The sequence below is a fragment of the Anabrus simplex genome, chromosome 14 (genome assembly GCF_040414725.1).
Source record: "Anabrus simplex isolate iqAnaSimp1 chromosome 14, ASM4041472v1, whole genome shotgun sequence".
Taxonomy (NCBI): Eukaryota; Metazoa; Arthropoda; class Insecta; order Orthoptera; family Tettigoniidae; genus Anabrus; species Anabrus simplex.
In genome coordinates this window covers 86,569,050-86,591,694 of record NC_090278.1, presented here as the reverse complement: position 1 = coordinate 86,591,694, position 22,645 = coordinate 86,569,050, and the positions used below count along the sequence as shown (strand labels likewise).

General features: G+C 38.9%; 1 protein-coding gene across 1 annotated transcript in view; it reads left to right on the top strand.

The window, feature by feature from the left end:
- Positions 1–22,645, top strand: part of LOC136885671 (dynein intermediate chain 2, ciliary) — a 126,252-nt gene that overhangs the window by 38,201 nt on the left and 65,406 nt on the right. The window contains exons 3-5 of the mRNA XM_068230301.1: positions 3,086–4,003; positions 4,538–4,745; positions 6,820–7,142. Coding sequence (XP_068086402.1) covers positions 3,086–4,003; positions 4,538–4,745; positions 6,820–7,142 — 1,449 coding nt within the window. The remainder of the gene's footprint in view (positions 1–3,085; positions 4,004–4,537; positions 4,746–6,819; positions 7,143–22,645) is intronic.

Here is a 22,645-nt window from a genome sequence, read left to right as displayed (position 1 = left end):
GTGATTTTGTAAGCCCTTTGCAGTTTAGCAGTTCTTTCTTTGTTAGCTTCCTGATTTAACCCTGCTGGCTGAATAATTTCACCTAGATACTTGAATTTGTCTACTTGGGAAATTATTCCACAATTGGTGATTAATGGTTGATTGTCGAATCTTGATTTAGTTCCTTCCATAAACTGCGTCTTTTCAAATGAAATTTGAAGTCCGGTTTTTGCGGCTATTTCATTCAATTTTTCTATGGATTGGATTGCTTCTTGTCTGTTGTTCGAAAGGATCGCAAGGTCATCTGCGAAAGCTAAGCAGTCAAGGTGAATTTTGTCTTTAAGAAGTCTGCCAATGTTTATACCTTTAGTTTTTTTCTCCATTCACGAATCACTTTTTCCAAAACTAAATTGAATAGTAGTGGGGATAGTCCATCTCCCTGTCGGACGCCAGTTCTGATTTCGAACGGTTCAGAAATTTCTCCCAAGAACTTAACTTTTGATGTTGTGTTGGTCAGAGTTTGTTTAATCAATTCCCTCGTTTTCCTGTCGACTTGAAATTCCTCTAGTATGTTGAACAGGGTCTGCCGATCTATGGAATCATACGCTTTTTTGAAGTCAACAAAGGTGATTACTGTTTGTTTGGTTTTGCGAATCTGTAGTATGGTTTTTAGATTTAGGATTTGTTCTGCGCAGGATCTCCCTTTTCGGAATCCAGCCTGATAATCTCCGATCAGGTGGTCTGTTTGTTTCTCTAATCTATTAAGTAGAGCTTTAGAGAAGATTTTATATACGAGTGAGAGGAGAGAAATTCCTCTGTAGTTATTAATATCTGATTTGTCTCCTTTCTTGTGAAGTGGGTGAATCAATGCACATTTCCAATCCTCCGGAATTTCTTCAGAAAACCAAATGTCCTGTAAGATTTTTTGAATACTCTGGGCCAGTTTGTCACCACCAATTTTCAACATTTCAGCAATTTTTCCATCTTCTCCTGGTGCTTTGTTGTCTTTTAAATCTCTGATTATTTGTTTGACTTCTTGTAATGTAGGGGGTTCTGAATCTGGATTAGGTGTTGGTTTTTCATAGGTGAATTGTTCCTTTGGAGTTTCACAGTTTAAAAGGTCCATGAAATGGTTTGCTAGGAGTTCACAATTTCCCTTATTACTTGTTTCCAAAGTCCCATCTGTACGTTTGAAACAGAGACTAGGTGCCTGGTAATTGGATAATTCTTCTCTGAATGTTCTGTAGAAGTTCCATGTATTGTTTTTCTTGAAATCTTCTTCTATTTCTACCAGTCTGTTTTGATCATATTTTCGTTTTTCAGATCTGATGATTTTTGAGGTTTGTTTCTGTGTTTTGAAGAATTCATCACAATTTTGATCAGTTTTATGGGAACTCCAGTTTAGCCAGGACCTAATTCTGACTTCTATGGCCTTGTCACAGGTGTCATTCCACCACCTGTGTTTGTGTTTCCTTGGGGGATTGCTGATGTTTTGTGAAGCTTTCAAGAGTGTGTCCTTGAGTTCTAGCCAGTTTGAAGGAGCATCGTTGGAGATATTCGCAAGGAAATTGTCTGAGTTCTGTCTCAGAAATTCAGAGTCGATTCTTGGGTTTCTGATTGTTTTGGTTTTCTTCCTGTTGGGTTGAAACTTTACTTTAACAAGAGATAGGTGGTGGTCGGAGTCAATAATTCCCTTTTTGACTTTAACGTTCATAATTTCTTTTTGGTTTTTCTTGGAAATAGCCACATGGTCTAGTTGAAATTCTCCTAAATGCATGTTCGGGGATCTCCATGTCATTTTCTTTTGTGGAAGTGCCAGGAAATGGGTTGACATCAATTTTAGATCGAAATTCTCGCAGAAGCCAATTAAACGTTCTCCATTTTTATTGGTTCTTTTGTGAGCAGGGTAAAGTCCTACAGTGGTCCTAAATTTCTTCTCTTTGCCAATTTGTGCATTGAAGTCCCCCAGCAGAATTTTGACATGATGTTTTGGAACTTTGGCTGTAGTTTCTTCTAGTAATTCCCAGAAGTCATCTACCTTCTGTGAGTCTTTTTGATTGTAATTGTTTGTAGGTGCATGTGCATTGATTAGTGTATAAGCTTTGTTTCCTGATTTGATTGTCATTAGCGAAATTCTTTCAGAAGGAGATGTAAAGTATAATACCGAATTTGTGATATTTTTTCTCACTGCAAAACCAGTGCCAAATTGTAATATTTTGTTAGGGAGGAGGGTAGCTGGTTTACCTTTATAAATTCTATAGTTTCCTGATTCAAAATGATTTTCGTCACTGTACCTAGTTTCTTGGAGTGCCAGAATTTGGATGTTGAGTTGGTCTAATGTGTCTGTTAAGTGCTTCAACTTTCCAATTTTGCGAAGCGTGTTGATGTTTAAAGTGCCAATAAAATGTTTTTCCTTTGGGCGAAGAGATTTGGGAAGCTCCGATACATTCCCGCTTGATGTTCTCGGTCCCCCAGAATCCGATGACCGAGAAAACCTAGTATGAATACTAGGGCCTGGGGTAGTAGTATCATTAACTGACATTGCCATCATGCTAGTAAGTTGAAGATAATGGGGAGATTGATCTTTGTCAATCTCATAGTTACAACTAAGGTATTGAGCCTCAGAGGTTGCCTCAAGATGTTTTCTGGCTGTGCCTGTTTTTGGTCCGCGAGAGGTATTTTATTTCCCTCAAGCTCTCCGGACAAGTCCGGCGAGCCCCCCGATCCGCCACCTGGGACGCGCCCGATAGGGGAACAGGCAAAACCCCCACGGGTACCCTTTTATTATTATTATTATTATTATTATTATTATTATTATTATTATTATTATTATTATTATTATTATTATGATTATGATTATGATTATGATTATGATTATGATTATTATTATTATTATTATTATTATTATTATTATTATTATTATTATTATTATTATTATTATTATTATTATTATTATTATTGTCTTTACCTAGCTGCCATGCTGTATGGAACATCTACAGACAACTAAGATGTAAAGCTCAGATATTGCTTCGATGTGGGACTGTTCAATCTGGCTAGACTTCACTCCCAAAAGCTTACTAAGATTTCCTCCGTTACGGAATTGCAGTATGCAGATGACGCTGCTGCACCTGCTCTCACTTCTGAGGAACTGCAACAGTCGGTCAGTTCTTTCAAGAGTGCTTGTGATCATTTTGGTCTCTCCATTAATATTCAGAATACCAAAGTACTCTCACAGCCTGCACCTGGATCAAACCTCGCACCTTTCAATATCTTCATTGCGGGTACTCCACTGGAGCAGGTGGACCACTTTTTACATCTAGGAAGTATCCTCTCAACAAATGCTAACTGCTCACAAGATGTTGATAGGAGAATTGGTGCTGCCCGCTCAGCATTTGGACGTTTATGCCGTTGTGTCTTCATGAATAAGGACCTTACAATGCATACCAAGATCATGGTTTACCATGCTCTTTTCATATCAACATTGCTTTACGGTTGTGAAACGTGGACCCTCTACTGTCAGGATATCAGAAAGCTAGAGCGCTTCCATCTGCAAAATCTTAGATCCATCTTGAACATCAAATGGGAAGACTGGGTCATTAATCATGCAGTTCTTGAGAAAACACATGCTTTAAGCATTGAGGCTACCATCATTGGCTACTGTCTCAGATGGATAGGGCACGTCCATTGCATGAGTGAAACCAGGCTTCCACGTCAATTTCCATATGGTGAAGTCTGTTTCGGCACAAGACCTCATGGATTCCCTTTGAGGCATTTCAAGTATCAGCTAAAGCATACTATGAAAAGAGCTGGAATTAACACTCAATTCATGGATATACTTGCTGAGAATCGTACACTTTGGCACCACACTGTTTCTACATCAGTTTTGGTGTTTGAAGGGGAACGACGGCAACGTGAAGAGGATAAACGACAAGTACGGAAGCTCCGTCAAGCTCTGTTCCGCCTTCCCCCTACCATTTCACGTGATCTGTGTGGACTTGTGTTTTGTGCCAAGATTGTGAGCTTTGTGAGTGTGAAAATGTAAACTGCTGAAGAATATGTTTACTCAGATATGAGTTGCAGCCGACGACATATCTGTGTTTTATAAGAAGAAATTTCTTTTCTTAAGAAAGGTCCACCAGGCAAGTTGGCCTTGCGGTTAGGGACGCGCAGCTTGCATCTGGGAGATAGTGGGTTTGAACCTCTCTGTCGGTAGTCCTGAAGATGGTTTTCCATGGTTTCTCATTTTCACACCAGCCAAATGCCACTTCCTTCCCACTCCTAGGCCTTTCCTACACCATCGTCGCCATAAGACCTATCTGTGTCGGTGCGACGTAAAGCAAGTTGTAAAAAATAAGAAAGGTCTGCATTCATCTACGTCTGTTAAGACTTCATTTTCTCTTTCTACCAATGACAGTTTGCCATTAGTTTGTTCCTTTCCATTACTTATGTTTAGATTTCAGTAAGGAAACATATTTTCCCACTGTATGCTGTTTATTATAGTTCAAGTCCTTGTCTCTCCTGCTAAAAGTAACTACATTGCAATTTTATTTTTCCACAGGATCTGGAGGAGGACATTACCCGCGTTCTCAAAGAATGTAATCCTATTAAGCCACAGCACTTGGTAGAGTATAGTTTCAAGGAATATCGCTTCGTACCAGTGCCTCCTCCCGGAAATACGGTGATAGTTCTCGACATTGAGAGCAGGTGCATGCCAAAGGACTCGGAAGAAGCAAGGAAACAGATAATGGCCGAAGGAGGAGTTGTCCGTGAGTTAGTGTTTCTGTGTTATCATTCCTTTCAGATGCATTACATTAGATATGTTGTACAATACCAAAACTGGAAAAATAGTTTGGAAGAATATGTAGAATTACAAACACAATACGTTAATGATGATGATGATGATGATGATGATGATGATGATGATGATGATGATGATGATGATGATGATGATGATGATGATCATCCATCTTTCTACTTATCTAGGGTTACCATATTCTGAAACCCCAAAATGAGGACACCCTCAATGGGATGACCAGGTAGAGGTAGTGGAAGGCCTTCAACCCATGATATTCTGAACATGCATCGGTTGCACCACATCTCAAGGCATTAAAGTTTTTTGGTGATGTTCTCTGTTAGGGTCCAAGTCTCAGCACAATAAAGACTGCCGCTTTGACTCTGTCATTCCACAATGGGGTCTCCTTGCATCTTTTCCTGGCACTAGTTCTCCCACAAACTTCCTCTGCAGTTTTTACTAGTGTCCTCTTGAACCTTTCCCATTCCTTTTCCTTCAGTTTCTGTATTTTGATACATCTTTCTTGCTTCTCAGTTCTTTTTCTTTCTGTCATTGTTCTCAGTTCCATTACCAGTAGTCTGTGGTGACTATCTAGGTCCTCTGATGGTATTACCCTTACATCTATAACATTCCTCTTCATTTCCCAGTCTTAGATCATGTAATCTACGATGGATTTCCTAGACCAGTCACTGCTATACCACGTTATCTTATGGCTTTCTCTCTTTTTGAACCACGAGTTTCCAACCATCATCCCATTTCTTTTGCACAAATCCAGAAGTCTATCTCCTTCCTTATTCCTATTTCCCCATCCTTCCGCTCCAAGCACGTTCTCATAACCCTTCCTTTCCATGCCTACATGGGCATTCAAGTCCCCCATTACCACGTTATTTTGTCTATTCAGTTGTTCCAACTCTTCCTCAAAGTCATCTTTATCTTGTTGTGTGCATCCTGCTTGTGGAGCATACACTTGTGCAATTTTCCAGGTTTTTCCTTTGACTGTTAATTTGACTTTCATCAACCTGTCACTTATCCCTTTTACTTCCTCCTTCAATCCATTTCTTACTACCACTCCTACGCCATTTTGCTTTCTCTCATCATTTCCTATCCAGTACAACCGAAAACCATTCCGCAGCTCTATCCTACCCTCACCCCTTCACTTAGTCTCTGCCAGCCCTAGTGCATCCAGTTTACTTCTTTCCATCATGTCTACAACTTCTTCTACTTTTACGGGCAGTGTTTGTATATTCAGTGTGTCAATTCGTAATCCTGTTCGTTGCCAGGGTCATCGTCTGTTACATCCGTCTGGCTTATCGTTCCTTGTTTCCTTGAAAGCGAGTTAATATCCATCACTGGCTTGCTAGGCCTGTCGTGACTTCACCAGAGCCCCGTTAGCTGCCATCTTTTTCAGGATTCCTGTAGGGCCTTCACAGCTACTGTAGCGGTCTCAGAGCCCACACAGTCCCCACTGTACTTCACCCCCACAGGCTATTCCCTACTTGATGATGTTGCCCATATCTCATAACGTGGACAAGGGGTTGGACTTGTGGGAGACAATATTGTATATAGATAATTGATTACAATTTTATTATGCATAATAATCATTTTAAATTGTTTAGTAGGCAAGACACAATATTCATGTCTACTTATATATAAATATTCTTTCAATAATTTCAGTTAACATGTAATTTTAATGTAGGCACATACATATATAGTTGTGATCAACTCAGTGTAAATAGTGCATTAAACTAGTTAGATGTCAGAGAAGGCCACCTGGCATTAATCTTGCCAGGATAAATAAATAAATAAATAAATAAATAAATAAATAAATAAATAAATAAATAAATAAATAAATAAATAAATAAATAAATAAATAAATAATTAATTAATTAATTAATTCATTCATTCATTCATTCTACATTGTGTTTCTTTTCATTTTATTTGGTTTATGTGTTCATCGTACTCTTTCTTCCTCAATATGAGCACAGCTTAACATATACTATAAGCTAATTATGTACAACTAATCCATATTTTTTATTTTGCTCTTGAAGTTGAAAGAACAGAAGAGGAAACTGAGGCCACAGACGAGGAGGCCCGTAGAGCGTCCGAGGTTGAGGAAGCCACTGTTCTCCCGGAGGGGGAAGAAGCTGAGAAACCAGAAGAAGTAGAAGAAGAGGAAGCAGCAGCCCCGAAAGAAGGAGAGGAAGGAGAAGGAGAAGGAGAAGGAGAAGGAGAAGGGGAGGACAAAGGCGAGGCTCCACCAGAGGCTGCTGAACCAGATGAAGAAGAAGAGGTGGCTACAGGACCTAAGAAAATAGTTAATCAATTCAACTTCTGTGAACGGGCAGCACTCACCTACAGCAATGTTCTGAGGGTAATTAATTCTTATGTTTGATTTCTCTAGGACTGTATACTTTTTAACATTTTATTTATTACTTCCCAATTTGTGGTTTGTCATCCGGCTCGATAGCTAAATGGTTAGGGTGCTGGCCTTTGGTCACAGGGGTCCTGGATTCGATTCTCAGCAGAGTTGGGTATTTTAACCACCATTGGTTGATTTCGCTGGCACAGAGGCTGGCAAGATTAATGCCAGGTGGCCTTCTCTGACATCTAACCAGTTTAATGCACTATTTACACCAAGTTGTTCACAACTATACATGTACGTGCCTACATGATGTGCAGGTCGCCTACGGGTTTCAGATCAAAATACCTACACCTGGTGAGCCGAACATTTCCTCGGACACTCCCGGCACTAAAAGGCATATGCCATTTCATTGTGGCTTGCCAAAAATGAAAAATCACACCATATCAACAGTGTTGAAATTAATAATGAACACTGGTTTGTAAAGTGGGTTCTAAAGGTGATTATTAGGGCCTGGATTTAAAAAATATGCATATGCACATATGAAAATGCATATTTTGAACGTTAGTGCATATTTTGAATACAGACATATTTTTCTCTTATGTGTGATCGATTATCTAAGATTTCTGAACGAAATGAAAAATCTAATGAACTCTGTATATTGTACATCCCTTGGCAACATGAGAAGCCTTTAGTGATGAAGGAAAAAGCTTTCAGTGTCGCAATTCAAGCAGGTAGATGGATAATGACGCTTTTCACAATAGCTATTTTCTTCTTTCTGACATTCCTCTTTCCTTGCCTCCCGAGGTTTGCTTAAACAAGTGTGTTCATCTGTTAACTTGCTCTTCGTCTACTGCAGTGTTTCACCTGATTTATTTGTAAAAACGCCTAAAGATTTGCCAGAAGAATGTTGCAAGCAATCAGTGCCAGTGTTCAATTGTTACCCACTTACGTCTATTGACGTAGAATATAAATAAACTCTGGCCAACAAACGGAAAGTTATTGACTACTAAAAAACATTGCAAAACTGTTGAAACCTACTGACATGCACCATTTTGCAAGGAATTGAACATGTTTATCAATTTAACACTGAGTTAAAATTAAATAATGCGTCTGTTAAGTGTACATTTTCAGAGTTTTTAGTGCATATGAATCCGGGCCCTAGTGATTACAAATACTTTGAAGCAGTCCCTTGATCACTAATGTTGATACAACTAGGAGGATACTGTTAGCAACTTCCAGATTTTGCAGATGTTTCCCACAAAATGTTGGCATTGTTCCTTTGGTGTCAATATATGGAACCTCTTCATACACTTCCAGGCCTTGCTGGGAAAGGAACTTGCAATTTTTTCTGTAATGTCTGGTGTTTCTAAGACCGAGAACATGTCTCACTACAGTGTTTGCAGTGGGTTTTGTCTCGGCTTTGTCGTGGGAAGGCACGTACTGGAAGGACATTATTCTGTAGTTGGAGGGCTTCTGTCCGCTTAGATCTCGACAGATCATTCAGTACAACTTACAAACTTAATGTCATATTTCAAGTTATATTTCATTTTTAACACTTTAGACAACAAAAGTCTGCAAGAAGTGAGGTCAGTTTGTGTAAATAATGTATATATATTTATATCTTTTTCATTTCTCAAGTAGTCCTTAAAAAGGCTTTGGGTTCTTCCATTTTTGTTTTTTCAATTTCTGAGCAATGAGTTTTGTAATCTACCACATGATTTTATGGCTGATGAAGTCTCAAATAGAGATGAAACATGTCCCTAAATATATTTAATATGTTTTTCAGTTAAGTAGTTTTTCACTTGTAAAGTGATGTGTATTGATTAGATGGACCAAAACCTAGCATTGTTTCTTAGTTTTAAATCATTCAGTATGAATCCAACAGTTTGATGGTGTATGTTCTTGATAAAGCATAGCTTCTTTCGCATAAATATTCAGTTCACATCATTTATTGTATTTTTGTTTTTCTAACAGGCCTCTTAATTCTTTTTCAACTTTAAAAGTTTGTTTTAACATTTATAATGATTAGCTTTAACAATTTTTTGTAATAACGCACCAATATCTATACATGCAATGAATGATCAAGAAAGTGAGGGTGCTAACATAACAATTCATACATAATTCAATGATGCCTGTAATGACGGGCAAGGCATGTGCCATGCTCGAGCTTAGTATAGTGACAGTATTGTGGTCCTAAGGACTTGACTAGTGTTGAATGGTTGGTTTCAGTGAATTAACTGTTTAACATTTAATGAGTGGTATGTTCCGAGCTGTCAGTGGAGAGATGGCATGGAATGACATCAGTAGATGAATAAGTTTGAGTGGTGTCTTTAAAAGTAGGAAAGATCACAATATGAAGATAAAGCTTGGAAAGATCACAATATGAAGATAAAGCTTGAATTCAAGAGGACAAATTGGGGAAAATATTCATTTATAGGAAGGGGAGTTAGGGATTGGAATAACTTGCCAAGGGAGATGTTCAATAAATTTACAGTTTCTTTGCAAACATTTAAGAAAAGGCTAGGAAAACAACAGACAGGGAAACTGCCACCTGGGCAACTGCCCTAAATGCAGATCAGTAGTGATTGATTGAGAAATCTTAAAGATATAACTAAGCATCATCATGCACAGTTTTCAGTATAAAGTATACTAAATACATGAGTAACTAGACATGAACAGACTCATTAACAGATGCTGATAACTCTATTGTCAACAACTATCAGTTTAATTATTTTACCCTTTGACCTACCATTTTTTTTTTTAAATTGTGCTCTTACATACTACTTATTTTTCAGTTATTTTAAGGACGTGCAGTCTAATATACACAGGGATATGTTCTGTTGTTAATGACGTCCTCCAGTGTCCTTCCCCGATTTGCAATGTCCATCTTTACGATGTCCATCCAGTGAATTCTTGGTCTTCCCACCGTCCAGCTCCATGGCTAGATGGTTAGCGTGCTGGCCTTTGGTCACAGGGGTCCTGGGTTCGATTTCTGGCAGGGTAGGGAATTTTAACCATAATTGGTTAATTTCGCTGGCACGGGGGCTGGGTGTACGTGTCTTCATCATCATTTCATCCTCATCACAACGCACAGGTCACCTACGGGCGTCAAGTCAAAAGACCTGCATCTGGAGAGCCGAACTTGTCCTTGGACACTCCCGTCACTAAAAGCCATACGCCATTTATTTCATTTCATTTGGTCTTCTCACCATCTGTTTTCCTGCCACATGTCTCTCCAAGTTAACATAAGCTGTCCTTGTTGGCTCTATCCTCATTACATGCCCTAACCACCTCAATAGGGACACCCACATATAAACAATATTTTATTTATGGTTTGAAGAAATCCTCTTCTGTGAAACAAAACAAAAAAAAAAGACAGGCATCTCCAAGCAAAGGAACCTTGCATTTGAGGTACTGTAATGAGGTTTCATTGCAGAGTTCCCCTGCTGCACACAACTGCATCGTTTGGATGCCAGTAATTCCTTCTGAGTTGGAGCAATATTTGACAGGTAGTTGGCAGCATATTGAGCTTGACGGGTCAAGGGAATATTATCAGTGTGAGGGGAATTTATCAAAGATGCAAGATATGTACAGATATAAGCATTGGTTTCTTTTGTTACATGATCCCAGAACTGTGGGGTTAGAGGTTCATTGACCACTTATAGTTCAGTCAGATCACCAAAGAGTGAATTTCACAAACTGGCTTACATGTGACATCAGTAGGTTTATTAGGTACAAGTTACAAAATCCAGTCATGTTCTATCTGTTGATGTTGTTGCACCTTGTGTAAATCTTGAATTATCCGTTGGCGCTGGGTCTTTGGAAATTGGATCAGATTCACCTTCAACAATATAATTTGAAGGTGAATTATTTTCACTTCGCACACTCAACATCACTATTCTGAAGCCAGTCATGAATAACACCATCTGTGCCATTCCAAGCTGCTCCCATATTTGTATACAAATAACACGTGGTGAGGTGCATTTTGTTTTTCTTATTCCAGATGCAAGTTACGGTTTATGATGTAAAAATGAAGTTCAGGTAATTCCTGACATCTTTTTGTCAGATTTTGAAACTTATAGAACAAACCTCACTGGCTCGTTAACTGTAAGTATACATCTGTAGGTAGTATATGGGGGTGGAAGTGTCCGTCAAAGTATGTTTGCACCTTTCACTTGTTGGACGGAACATTTCTTGAAAGTATGGTATGAGGTTAATACAAATGAACATGGATAATCTCAGATTTTATGTTAATTAGCGGCTGAAGCAGAAGCCGTAATAAGAAAAAGGCATGATTGAGTCGTTGCTCTATGCATTATCCCCTTTGCAGTCCGTAAAAAGACCACTTGCACTATTGAATGCTTTCTGGAATGAAGTTCTGTTACATGTCACAGTTCACACTTCATGGGCGGTAGATTGTCATCCTTCACCACAACAAGTGTACCTTCCTCTCTGGCCCTTGGGGTAATTTCCACTTTGTTCAACATTGAAGTTCTGACATACACTCCCTGGACCAGTGTGCCTAAAAATGTACTGAATTTACTAGATTTATTGATATCTCGACAGATGTGACTCGAGTAGATGGGTTATGTCTGGACAGGGAATGGATGTCAATGATCTTTCAAGAAGGAGGCGAGCGGGTGTCAGTAGGTGTAGATAACCACAGAATTGAATCTTGCAAAGATATTAGACGTGTGCCACTGGACAGCAAGTCTGCAGGATTTTCTCATGATGCTGTGCGATTCCAACCTTCTGAATTCAATGACGATTGTATTTCATATACAGGGTTACTTAACGCATTCACTGCATATTTGTAGAGCATGACATACCCACTAACCTGAGCAAGATATTTGCGTGGAACTCTTTAAAAGTTGTAATAATGAGAGTTTTGAACGTTGGTAGGATGACTTCTGTCGAACTCGTGGACTTATCACACTCGCACTCCTGGTGCATGAACCGCATGGTGGTTGAAATTGAGAGATAATGCTGGTCATTGGGCGCTTCACCCGCCAGGCGCGTCGATAGATTACTGTGCATTATTTATTGAGATAACATAGAAATGCGTTAGTATGATTGCAAACATACATTCATATTTACACTTCTCTATTATACAGTTTTACGTCACAGTGTCTTTATCATTACAAAACTGCTAACTGCTGAGGCGTTATTTCTTCTGTCAAAGCACACCATTTATTGGGTGGACCTCATGGTGTTGAAGGAACTGCATTGTCGGCCATCTGAACAAAAAATAAAATGATATCATAAGCATTATGACTCTGTCAAAAATGATTACTACAAATTCTTTCATGTTGCTCATAAAATATGATGCAAGAATAAATGACAATTACAAGTTCAGTCCTTTCACTGAACTTATTGCAGTACGGTAGTGGAATTTATTTCAGAAGCGGAATAACTCGTAATTCTCGTGAAATAATAATAAACAGAAAATTAATTGCCTTACCTCGCATTGAAGTTGTCTTGCTGCTCATAGATCCCAAAAAGAATGATGACGTATGACGAAAACTGCGGAGAGGAAACACAGGGAAAACGGAATACGCATGCGCAAATCTGGCTATGGATGAACCTGCTAGTAGATTGGACTTACACAATGTGCAGATGACAAGGAGAGTCTTTCTTACCATGCGGGATACCTATAATTCACGTTTTTCTAGCACTTGTCCCATGATGCGCTAGGCGTGTGCTCAGCACATTCTTATAAACTAGCATCACGCGCCAAGCCCATGAACCGCACTGAACATGTTAGCAAAGGTCTTTAGCAGATCTTCTCCTTTTCTTCTTCCTTGCATTTTCATGCTGGTACTGGGTCTGCTGTTTTAATCTTGGCTTGCCATTTTGCATGATCTTGGGCATCATCTGGTCGTAAGTTCAGAGTCTTCATATTAGTATTTACTGTGTCATGCCAGTGCTGCTTTGGACATCCACGTGGACATTGCCCATTAATTTCAAAGGAGTGGGTGAAATGGTAACTGCTCCAGGTGCAACACGCAGGACGTGACAAAATCATTGGAGACGTTTTTTCCCGTGCCTTCTCAGTGATTGATGCAATGCCCAATTGCTGGTGAAACGTGCCATTTTTTACATGATTCAGGAGTGTGATGCCCATCAACCAATAGAGCATACGTGTTTTCATGTTGTGTAATTGGCGCTTCGTAGCTTTGTCAGCTGGTCAACATTCAGCACCGTATAAAGCAACAGAACGTACTATCGTGCGGTATATTTTGGACTTCAGATGTAGTGGCATCCTTCTGTCGCAGAGTACGCCTGAGATTTCCTTGATCCTACTTCACACTTCATCACCTATCCTACCATCAGTCTGTAGGTGAGATTCTAGATATCGGAAGCTTACGGTCTTTGTTAAGATCTCTCCGTCAACTTGAATGGAGCCATTGCATTGGATGGTTTTAAGGTATTTGGTCTTCTTTTTGTTCAGTCTAAGGCCATTTTGTGAGAGATGGCTGCTCCAATCTTCAGCTTGATGTTGCAATCGTCTTCTTGTGGTATTAGCAACTGTGACATTATCTGCATATAAGAGAGTTCAAGGGACACTCCTTTGCAGGTTCCGTGTGATTGTGTCCATGATGAGGACAACGGGCAATGTACATGACTTGTGGTGTTCATGTATAGCATCTTCATCCAATTAATAAGCGTTTATGGTACATCATGAATCTTAGTGAATCATCATTGTTCCGTAAATATTCTTCCAATAGCAGCGTATAAGAAGGGGTAGGCCTAGGGGCTGGATATTAAGGAGCCATGAATAAAATATGCTCAAAGTTTTATTTTACAAATAAATAAATAAATTGCCTTCCTCCGTTTTCACAGAATTGCATCGTACAGATTTTCTACACTGCACTGAATCCCATTTAGTTCTTTGTTCAATTGTCTAATTTAACATCTTTAAACCACTCACATTTAAGTAATGCTAAAACACGATAATACATAAAAACCACCTTAAAACAATGAGAGAACCAGCCCTCATGAACAGGTACCAATAAACGAGGAAAAGGTTTCTTTCTGCGAACAATTAGGGCATACTCTGGCTATCTGACCACATTACAACAGAACTTACAATGCGCTCCAAACTAAACGGAGAACACTAAACAAATTGCATACCAAAGTGGAGCCAGGGTTTCCACTGAACTAGTTAATAGCCTCCGTTTTTTTTTGAACTTCAATTATCCAAGGTATAAATTTACAGTAAATAACATTCTACACTAAAAGGAACCTTCAACGTTACACGACCTAGCAGAGGGTTACTCCTCTACACACGAAGGTTACAGATTGCCCATAGCACAGTCACTTCCCTGAAGGGGAAAACCTTAAAAATACCAGTTGTTTCTAAACACCAATGAGTTTACCCCCTTAGAGCACTGAAAGAGTAGGTAAAACATTACCAGTTTACAATAGATACATGTTAATAAAGGCGTTTTCTAATACCTCAGGCCTATCCAATACGTAAACATTACAAGGAAGGAAACGAAGTCCCACTCTCTTACTTTCACGCTACGTGACCGGGGACGAAAGGCCAGAGAAAAGAGCCCGTCAAGGGAGCTCACAGCTCAAGTGCCAGGAAGCAATAGCACGAAGCAGAGGCAACACCACAAGTCGCCGCCAAGGTCAAGTCTGACCCAAATCCTCAAGGGGCGAGGAGAGAGGGGAAGAGCCGTAAGGCACAGAGAGGGAGCCCTCGATCCAAGGGCGGCGCTTCAGAGCGAGAACTTTCTCGATCACTCTGAAGCCATGCAGGGGGGGGGAACAAGGGCAAAATTTATTATTTAAAAGGTAACCGCATAGCTGAATAACAAATACATTTAAAATACATACAACAAGTACACAATACACAAGGCAGCTTGCAAGCATTATAAAGCACATAAGAACAACCAAACGATGGGAGGGGAGAGTAAAAGTTTTTCATGGCACAATCATCATCATCATCATCATCATCATTTGCATTTCCCCTTGTCCAGCTCCTGCCAAGTTGTGGTGTTGATGGTACTTTTCAACTGTTGTCTCTCCTTCCACTACTCCTCTTTCATAATTGTATTCCATTCCAGTCTTCTTCTTCTTACACTGTTCTTGACAGGGCCTCATATATCTTGCTCTGAGCCTCCTTCGTGCCCTCTTTCCCTTTATCTTAGCCTCCAAAACTTTTTTCACTATCCTTCCCTCCTCCATCCTCATAACCTATCCAAACCATCTCAATTTATTCTCCTCCAACCTATCACTCAGTTTTTCTACCCCTATCTCTTTTCTGACCTCAACATTTCTTACTCAGTCTCTCCTTGTCTTCCCTACTATACTCCTCAGGAACTTCAACTCACTGGCCTGAAATTTACTCTCATTTCTTGCTGACAACATCCACGTTTCTGTTGCATACATTAATATTGGGGTACTGTACATCGTGTACATAATCTCTTTACATTTCATAGGAACTTCTCTGTTCCACACAGGTTCCTTACATTCTGGTAGAATGTATTTCCCACTTGCACTCTTCTGCTGATCTCCTTATCCAACCTTGCATCTTGCATTATTTCACTTCCCAAATATTTGAAGTATTTAACAACCTCAAGGTTTTGGCCCCTGATACTAATGATTCCTTTTCCTTCTCTTCCTCCTTTTGTCATCACCACTGTTTTGCTCTTCTCCACACTAATTTTCATACCATACTTCTCAATATTGTCATTTAAAGCTTCTAATGTCGCGGCCACCAAATTAGGCGGGTCAGAGGAATTACGCTTTTGCCAAGGTTATGTAGCAACTGGCGAAGAAATGTCTAACTGAACACATCATTTCGGAGCACGAGGCAAGTTGTTCTCTCTCAAGCTCCTGATGTTACTTCATATAATGTTTCAAAACAAATTATACTACAAGCTTCAGAAAAGACTGCTGATTTCAGTGGTATAACTATTTTTCATACAAACAACTTCAAATAACTATTAAAAATAAAATCTTGAACGAGTAAATTTAAATCCATAGAATCATGTATTGAAAATTTCAGTAAGCGGCCAAGTTTTTATTTCTTCAGCCAATAAAATTTTTTCTGCAGGAAAAACGTAAAAAAACTGCCTGACTTATATTTTTTATCTGAAACATATTTCCGTGAGTTTTGTAGTTTTCCTGGAAAATGGCCTGGAAAGCGATCATGTAAATGTCGCTGGCTGAGGCAGTTCGGGGCACGCGCGTGCCAGCACAGGCTGCAGGACGCCGTAAATACTTTCGGATTACATATTAATCCGTATCAGTTTTATTACATTATAACTTTAAATATTTGAATACTGTATATTGTACTGAGTAATATAGAAAAAGAACTACTTTAAAGAATAGGTTAACATTAATTTACAATGAATTAAGAATCGGTTTCTAGCTTCAAGGCAGTCTTAAGATTTCTTAGTCACTGTCATCACACATCTCACTATCTGTCGAATCGTCATTTACATTGATGATGAATGGCTCCATTCTTTCGTCCCTTACTATTTCCTTGGCCCAATCGTCTGGTTGAAGATTTTCCGTGTGATTGAAGCAGTTTTCCCAATCTGCAGTAGTCACACGGTCGATGGCTTCTGATGTGAATTTTTCTACGTCCTTTATTTTGAATGTCTTGGTCCTCTCTGCCACTTCTCTCTTGACTTGAGCCCAAATCAATTCACATTCACTATCCATTTTAACTGCACTTACGATGCGAGCTCAACAGCTGCACGACAGGGAATGACTTGGGTAAGGTGGCCTGGAGCGGATGGGCTTCAACTAGACAGCACTGCACGATCAGCGTTGCCAATCCGTGCTCGGAGGTAAGCGACTCTTGACTATCTGTCGCTTTGCCATTCCCATACCTGACGACAGCGCAGTTTTCCTCACCCGCCTAATTTGGTGGCCGCGACAATAGTTGGATTTGCACTTCTGTATTGTTGACTTTCCAGATCACTATGTCATCTGCAAACCACAATATTTTCATATCCCTTCAATGAGTTGCCTTTGTTTCCTTTAGAATTTCATCCATAACCATTATAAATACTGTATAAGTGGGGACGATACACTTCCCTGTCTTAGTCCAGTTAGGTTTATAAACCAATCTGTTCTCTCCACTGGAGTCTGAACACAACTGAAACAGTTTTTATACATTACTTTCAGTAAATTCATTGATTGCTTTCCATATCCTTTCCTCTCCAGCCCCCCTGTGGGTGGGGGCGGTAGAATAACACCCACGGTATCCCTGCCTGTCGTAAGAGGCGACTAAAAGGGGCCTCAGGGACTCTGAACTTTGGAACGTGGGTTGGCGACCACTGGGCCATTAGCTGAGTCCTGGCATTGCTTCCACTTACTTGTGCCAGGCTCCTCACATTCATCTATCCTATCCGACCTCCCTTGGTCAACTCTTGTTCTTTTCCGACCCCGACGCTATTAGGTTTGCGAGGGCTAGGGAGTCTTTAATTTTTACGCCCTTCGTGGCCCTTGTCTTTCTTTGGCCGATATCTTCATTTTTCGAAGTGTCGGACCCCTTCCACTTTTTCTCTCTGATTAGTGTTATATAGAGGATGGTTGCCTAGTTGTACTTCCTCTTAAAACAATAATCACCACCACCACCTTTCCTCTCCAGGGTTCTTCACACCTTTTCTCTATTAATACTACCATATGCTTTCACTAGATCTTTGGCAGCCCATTCTTCACACCAGGCAAATGCTGGGGCTGTACCTTAATTAAGGCCATGACTGCTTCCTTCCAACTCCTAGCCCTTTCCTATCCCATCGTCGCCATAAGATGTATCTGTATCGGTGTGACTTGTAAAAAAAAGTCACTACCCGAGTTTCTGCTGCATACGTGAAAATAGGTACACGCAGCATTAAGAATTTTTAACCTATTGTATATATGTTTTCTGACTCATTGTGTTCAATCTTTGAAAGATTTTTATAGTTCCATTTGACTTCTGGAATGGACATTTTAAGCTGTGTCCCATTGTTGGGTAGATTTTATCTTGTTAAATTGCTGAAGAGGATTGTTTTACTATCAAAATAACTAGTCCTAAAGTTTCTTGAATTAGTTAATGACAATTACATCAGATTAATGTATTAATTATGTGGAATAAATACTTCTACTCTTATAAATAAAATCCTCCTTTTGCACGAGGCATTTTATTTTTAAACTGTTGCTGAACCTTTAAAATTCACTAAGCTTGGCCTTAGTCTGTCTGTATTGTACCAGGAAATTATTTGATAATAAGGCATGACTATATATTTTGGAGAGTAATGATGTCTTAATCACAGGCTACACTGGGTGTAGACCTGGAGCTGGTTACAGAGAGAGGTCCTAACTACAATGAGTTCCAAATTCTTTAAACTGAATTTATTCACATAAGGTTCACCTTACGATTGTGCTGGTTACAGTGAAGTTTTTTCCATAGATTCTCCTTGATGGACAGCGACTCAACCATGGAAACACAATCACTCGTGTGCAGCAACCAAACCATGGAATCACGATCCCTTATGGGCAGCAACCAGACCATGGAACCACGATCCCTTGTAGACAGCAATGGGTCGTCATTGATTCTTCAAAGTCCCGGTGCGGAGTAACCACTCACTAATTATGTTACGTGTTTGTCCACATTTAACTGTCCCCCGAGTATCGGAATGATTCACATAAACCACAGCACTTTGTGAATTGTAATCGTTGACTTGGTTCTAACTTAGAACCCAAAACATAAAATTTTAAAATATAAGTTGCACTTGGGAAAATTGTGGTGGCTTTCCACAAAAAAATAAATAAATGAAGGTTGACTTCTATCACTTGTGTAGAGTCTTTCTACCAAATTAAAATTTCCACTGTTCATTGGAACTCATCACAAGACAGTTTATTACTATTCATGTCGAGAAATTCCTGGGTTCGATTCCCGGCCGGGTCGGGGATTTTAACCTTCATTGGTTAATTCCAGTGGCTCGGGGGCTGGGTGTTTGTGCTGTCCCCAACATCCCTGCAACTCACACACCACACACAACACTATCCTCCACCACAATCAACACGCAGTTACCTACACATGACAGATGCTGCCCACCCTCATCGGAGGGTCTGCCTTACAAGGGTTGCACCCGGCTAGAAATAGCCACACAAAATTAAATTATATTATATATGTCGAGAAACAGAACATCGGATGGAATAACTGTACTCTTAGAATTATTTATAATTCTACAGAAACTGAATGTTTGTAGCGATCTACTAGAAGCACAGTTCACTTGGAAAAATCACTATTCTTCCTAACTACTGCTTTCTATGTGAAGCATTTATCATTATTATTGTGAAAAGTCTGTACACAGGAAAAAAACAAAACATCACTTTTACTGCTGCATTTAATATAATGTCTAAGTGAATTGTTAAACACTTGTTGTACAAAAATTAAAGTCTCTGAATATTCTGTTATTCACATTGTAATGTTAAGGTTTAAGTCGAGTTCACTTGGAAAAATCACTATTATGACTTCTAGCACACAAGTAAATGTTAGTTATACAAGTCTTAGAATCACCTTCTTCAATAGTTATAAGTTCCTCAACAAGGTTCAACTTCCTGAAATTTTGTAAGTACCATAACGCCACAACTCGTACGTCACTTAGGCATAATCTTGTGCTGCAGGCTGACTTCATATCATGCAGCGAACCAACATCGTCATGTTGCCAGTGTGAACTGAAGTGACGGGACGAAGAATTATGACCTTTTATACAGAACTAGCTCTGCACGTGATGAATTTCATATTTGAGTCCCTATTGTTAAAAAGTATAAACATGTGAAAATCTTAAAACAGATGTTCCACCTTTGCAATACCATAATCATCTTTATTAATAAGACTACATTAAACTATATGGGTGATACATGTTTTGTCCCTCTTTCGGGACATCTTCAGTCACATTAAATCATTGAAAATATGGTAAGGACACAATAAAATCAGTGGATAAAAAGGTCAATAAATCTTGTGACGTGGTGTATTGATGTCTTGTCAATCTTGAGTCATAAAATAACACAAACATGAATGCGATGTGAATCCAAAGTCCAGTATTTCACTGGTTAAAATATCGTTGCGTGCGTGGAATTGCACAAATGTAATACAACATGGCAAGATTAATGCCACATTAAATTAGCTTCTTGTGATGAGTTGAAGAAAGGTGAACTTACAATGAATGACAAAGGTTGATCTTGGCTAACGTTGTTGACAATATAGGCCTAAAAAGGAAGGAAATATAAACGAACTAATTAATAAGTGCAATGTGAAATGTAAATTGTGTGCCCATTTGGTCACTCACCTCCTCAGCCGTCCCATGCCGTCCAGTTCACATCAAGTTTTAAAGCTAACTGAGCGCATTCCTTGAGGGTCTTTGAGAACTGACTTGGAAGGGAGGTTGTGGGGAGATTGATGTGGGGGGAGAGATGTGGGGTTGTAATGCTTTACTTATGCGCCTTTGTGTAAAGAATTTAATGATTATCTCATCGATAAGTATATTGATTTCCTCCAATATTTCATTCAGATTATGAATTGGGTTGGATTTTTTTATCAATACAGTATTTATAAAAATATTTTCAAAAATATTCAATAGATTCCCTTTCTTACTTAAATGGAGAATTTGAAGGTCTTGCTTTATGTCTGTGAATGTATGATTGGTATCCAGCATATGAGAACCCATTGCCGAGAATCTGCCATATTTCGACGCATTAACATGTTCCTTATATCTGATGGAAAAATTGTGGCCTGTCTGTCCAATGTAACTTGCAGACATTGCTGGCACTTTAATTTATAAACTCCTGATTTCTGAAATTTATTATTGACCTTGTTAACAGTGTGCTGATTATAAAAAGGATGAGCATTATTCTTAGTTATCTTGAAAGAAACTCTCATATTAAGTTTCATAAAAACATTTGTAATTTCATAGATTTTGCTACAACTGTAGGTGAAAAGGGCATAACTGTCTTCTTTCTTTTTAGTATCCATAGTTAATGTCAAAAATGATTTCTTCTCGACTTTGCTAATAATACTGTCCACAAACTGCTTGTTGAACCCATTTCTTTTAGCTATTAAATAAATAGCATCCAATTCATTCTTTTGATCTAAATCTGACATAGGTATACTATAAGCCCTACGAATCATACTATAAAAGGAGGCCCTCTTATGAGCTTCCGGGTGCATGGAATCTTGTCTGATGATGTTGACTGTCTGAGTGCATTTTCTAAATATTTTATATCTAAGTTTATTTGAGTCATTCATGACTTTAATATCAAGAAAATTTAATGCTTTATTATTCTTACTTTCAAAAGAAAATTTAATTTGTGAATCCATATTATCATTTAATTGTTCCAATACCACCTCCTCATTAGTAATGCTGTGATCAGTTATTGTAAACGTGTCGTCCACGTATCTCAATCAAAATGTTATCCCTTTAATGTCGTTGATTTTAGTAAATTTCAAGAAAATCCACGTCAATTTCCGTCATAATCCCTGAAGCTGGGGAGACCTTCTTGTTTATAAATCTGACTATTAAAGGTGTGAATAATTATTAGCAGTGATGAACTCCAAGATATTAATAAAATTCTCGACGTCTTGCCTACTTAAATTACTATATTTACTGGGTGAGTTGGCCATGCGGTCAGGGGCATGCGGCTGTGAGCTTGCATCCGGGAGATAATGGGTTCAAATCCCACTATTGGCAGGCAAATTCTGGGGCCACGTCCGCTTCCTTCCAACTCCTAGGTCTTTCCTATACCATCGTCGCCATAAGACCTGTCTGTGTCGGTGCGACATAAAGCAACTAGCAAAGAAAACTTGCTATATTTGAGTAGATTGTTCTTTACTAGACTTTAGTTTTTGATACTGGAATATTCGGGAACATGTTTTTGACATCAAATGAATACATCTTCTAGTCCAATTGCATGTTTAAATTTGATGATCCGATCACAAAATTCTTTGGAATTCGTAATGGTCTTATTACTCTCAAATCTATAAGGTTTTTATAAAAAATTGCGTATAAATCTAGACGTCTTGTATATAGGGCTATTTTTGAAATTGATAATAGGTCTTATAGGTATATTCTCTTTATGCACCTTTGCTAGTGCCCTAGCCATCTGGATACCCGGGTTCATATGAATTAGTTTTTGAGACTCCCTTTCATTGAGGATAAAAGAAGATCATTTAAGAACTTGCTTTAAGTTTCTCTGGATAATATTAATTGGGTATTTTTTTATAATTTTCAATGAATTCTCGGTAAAGACACACGTAGGCGCAATAGTTAGAGGACTGGTAATTAATATCCCTCGTCCGCAAATTACAATAATCAGGCCCATTTAACCATCCCCAAATTTCAGAAGCCTGTTATCAATCTTTACAAGACCCATTTTGATAAGTCGGAAATAAGAGTTACGGAGAAAGGTTCCAAATTCCATTGGCCCATTCAATTAAAACTAAAGGATGCAATCATTATCACGGCGGAAGCTGAAAATGCAGTACAGAACTTACCAATCGAGAA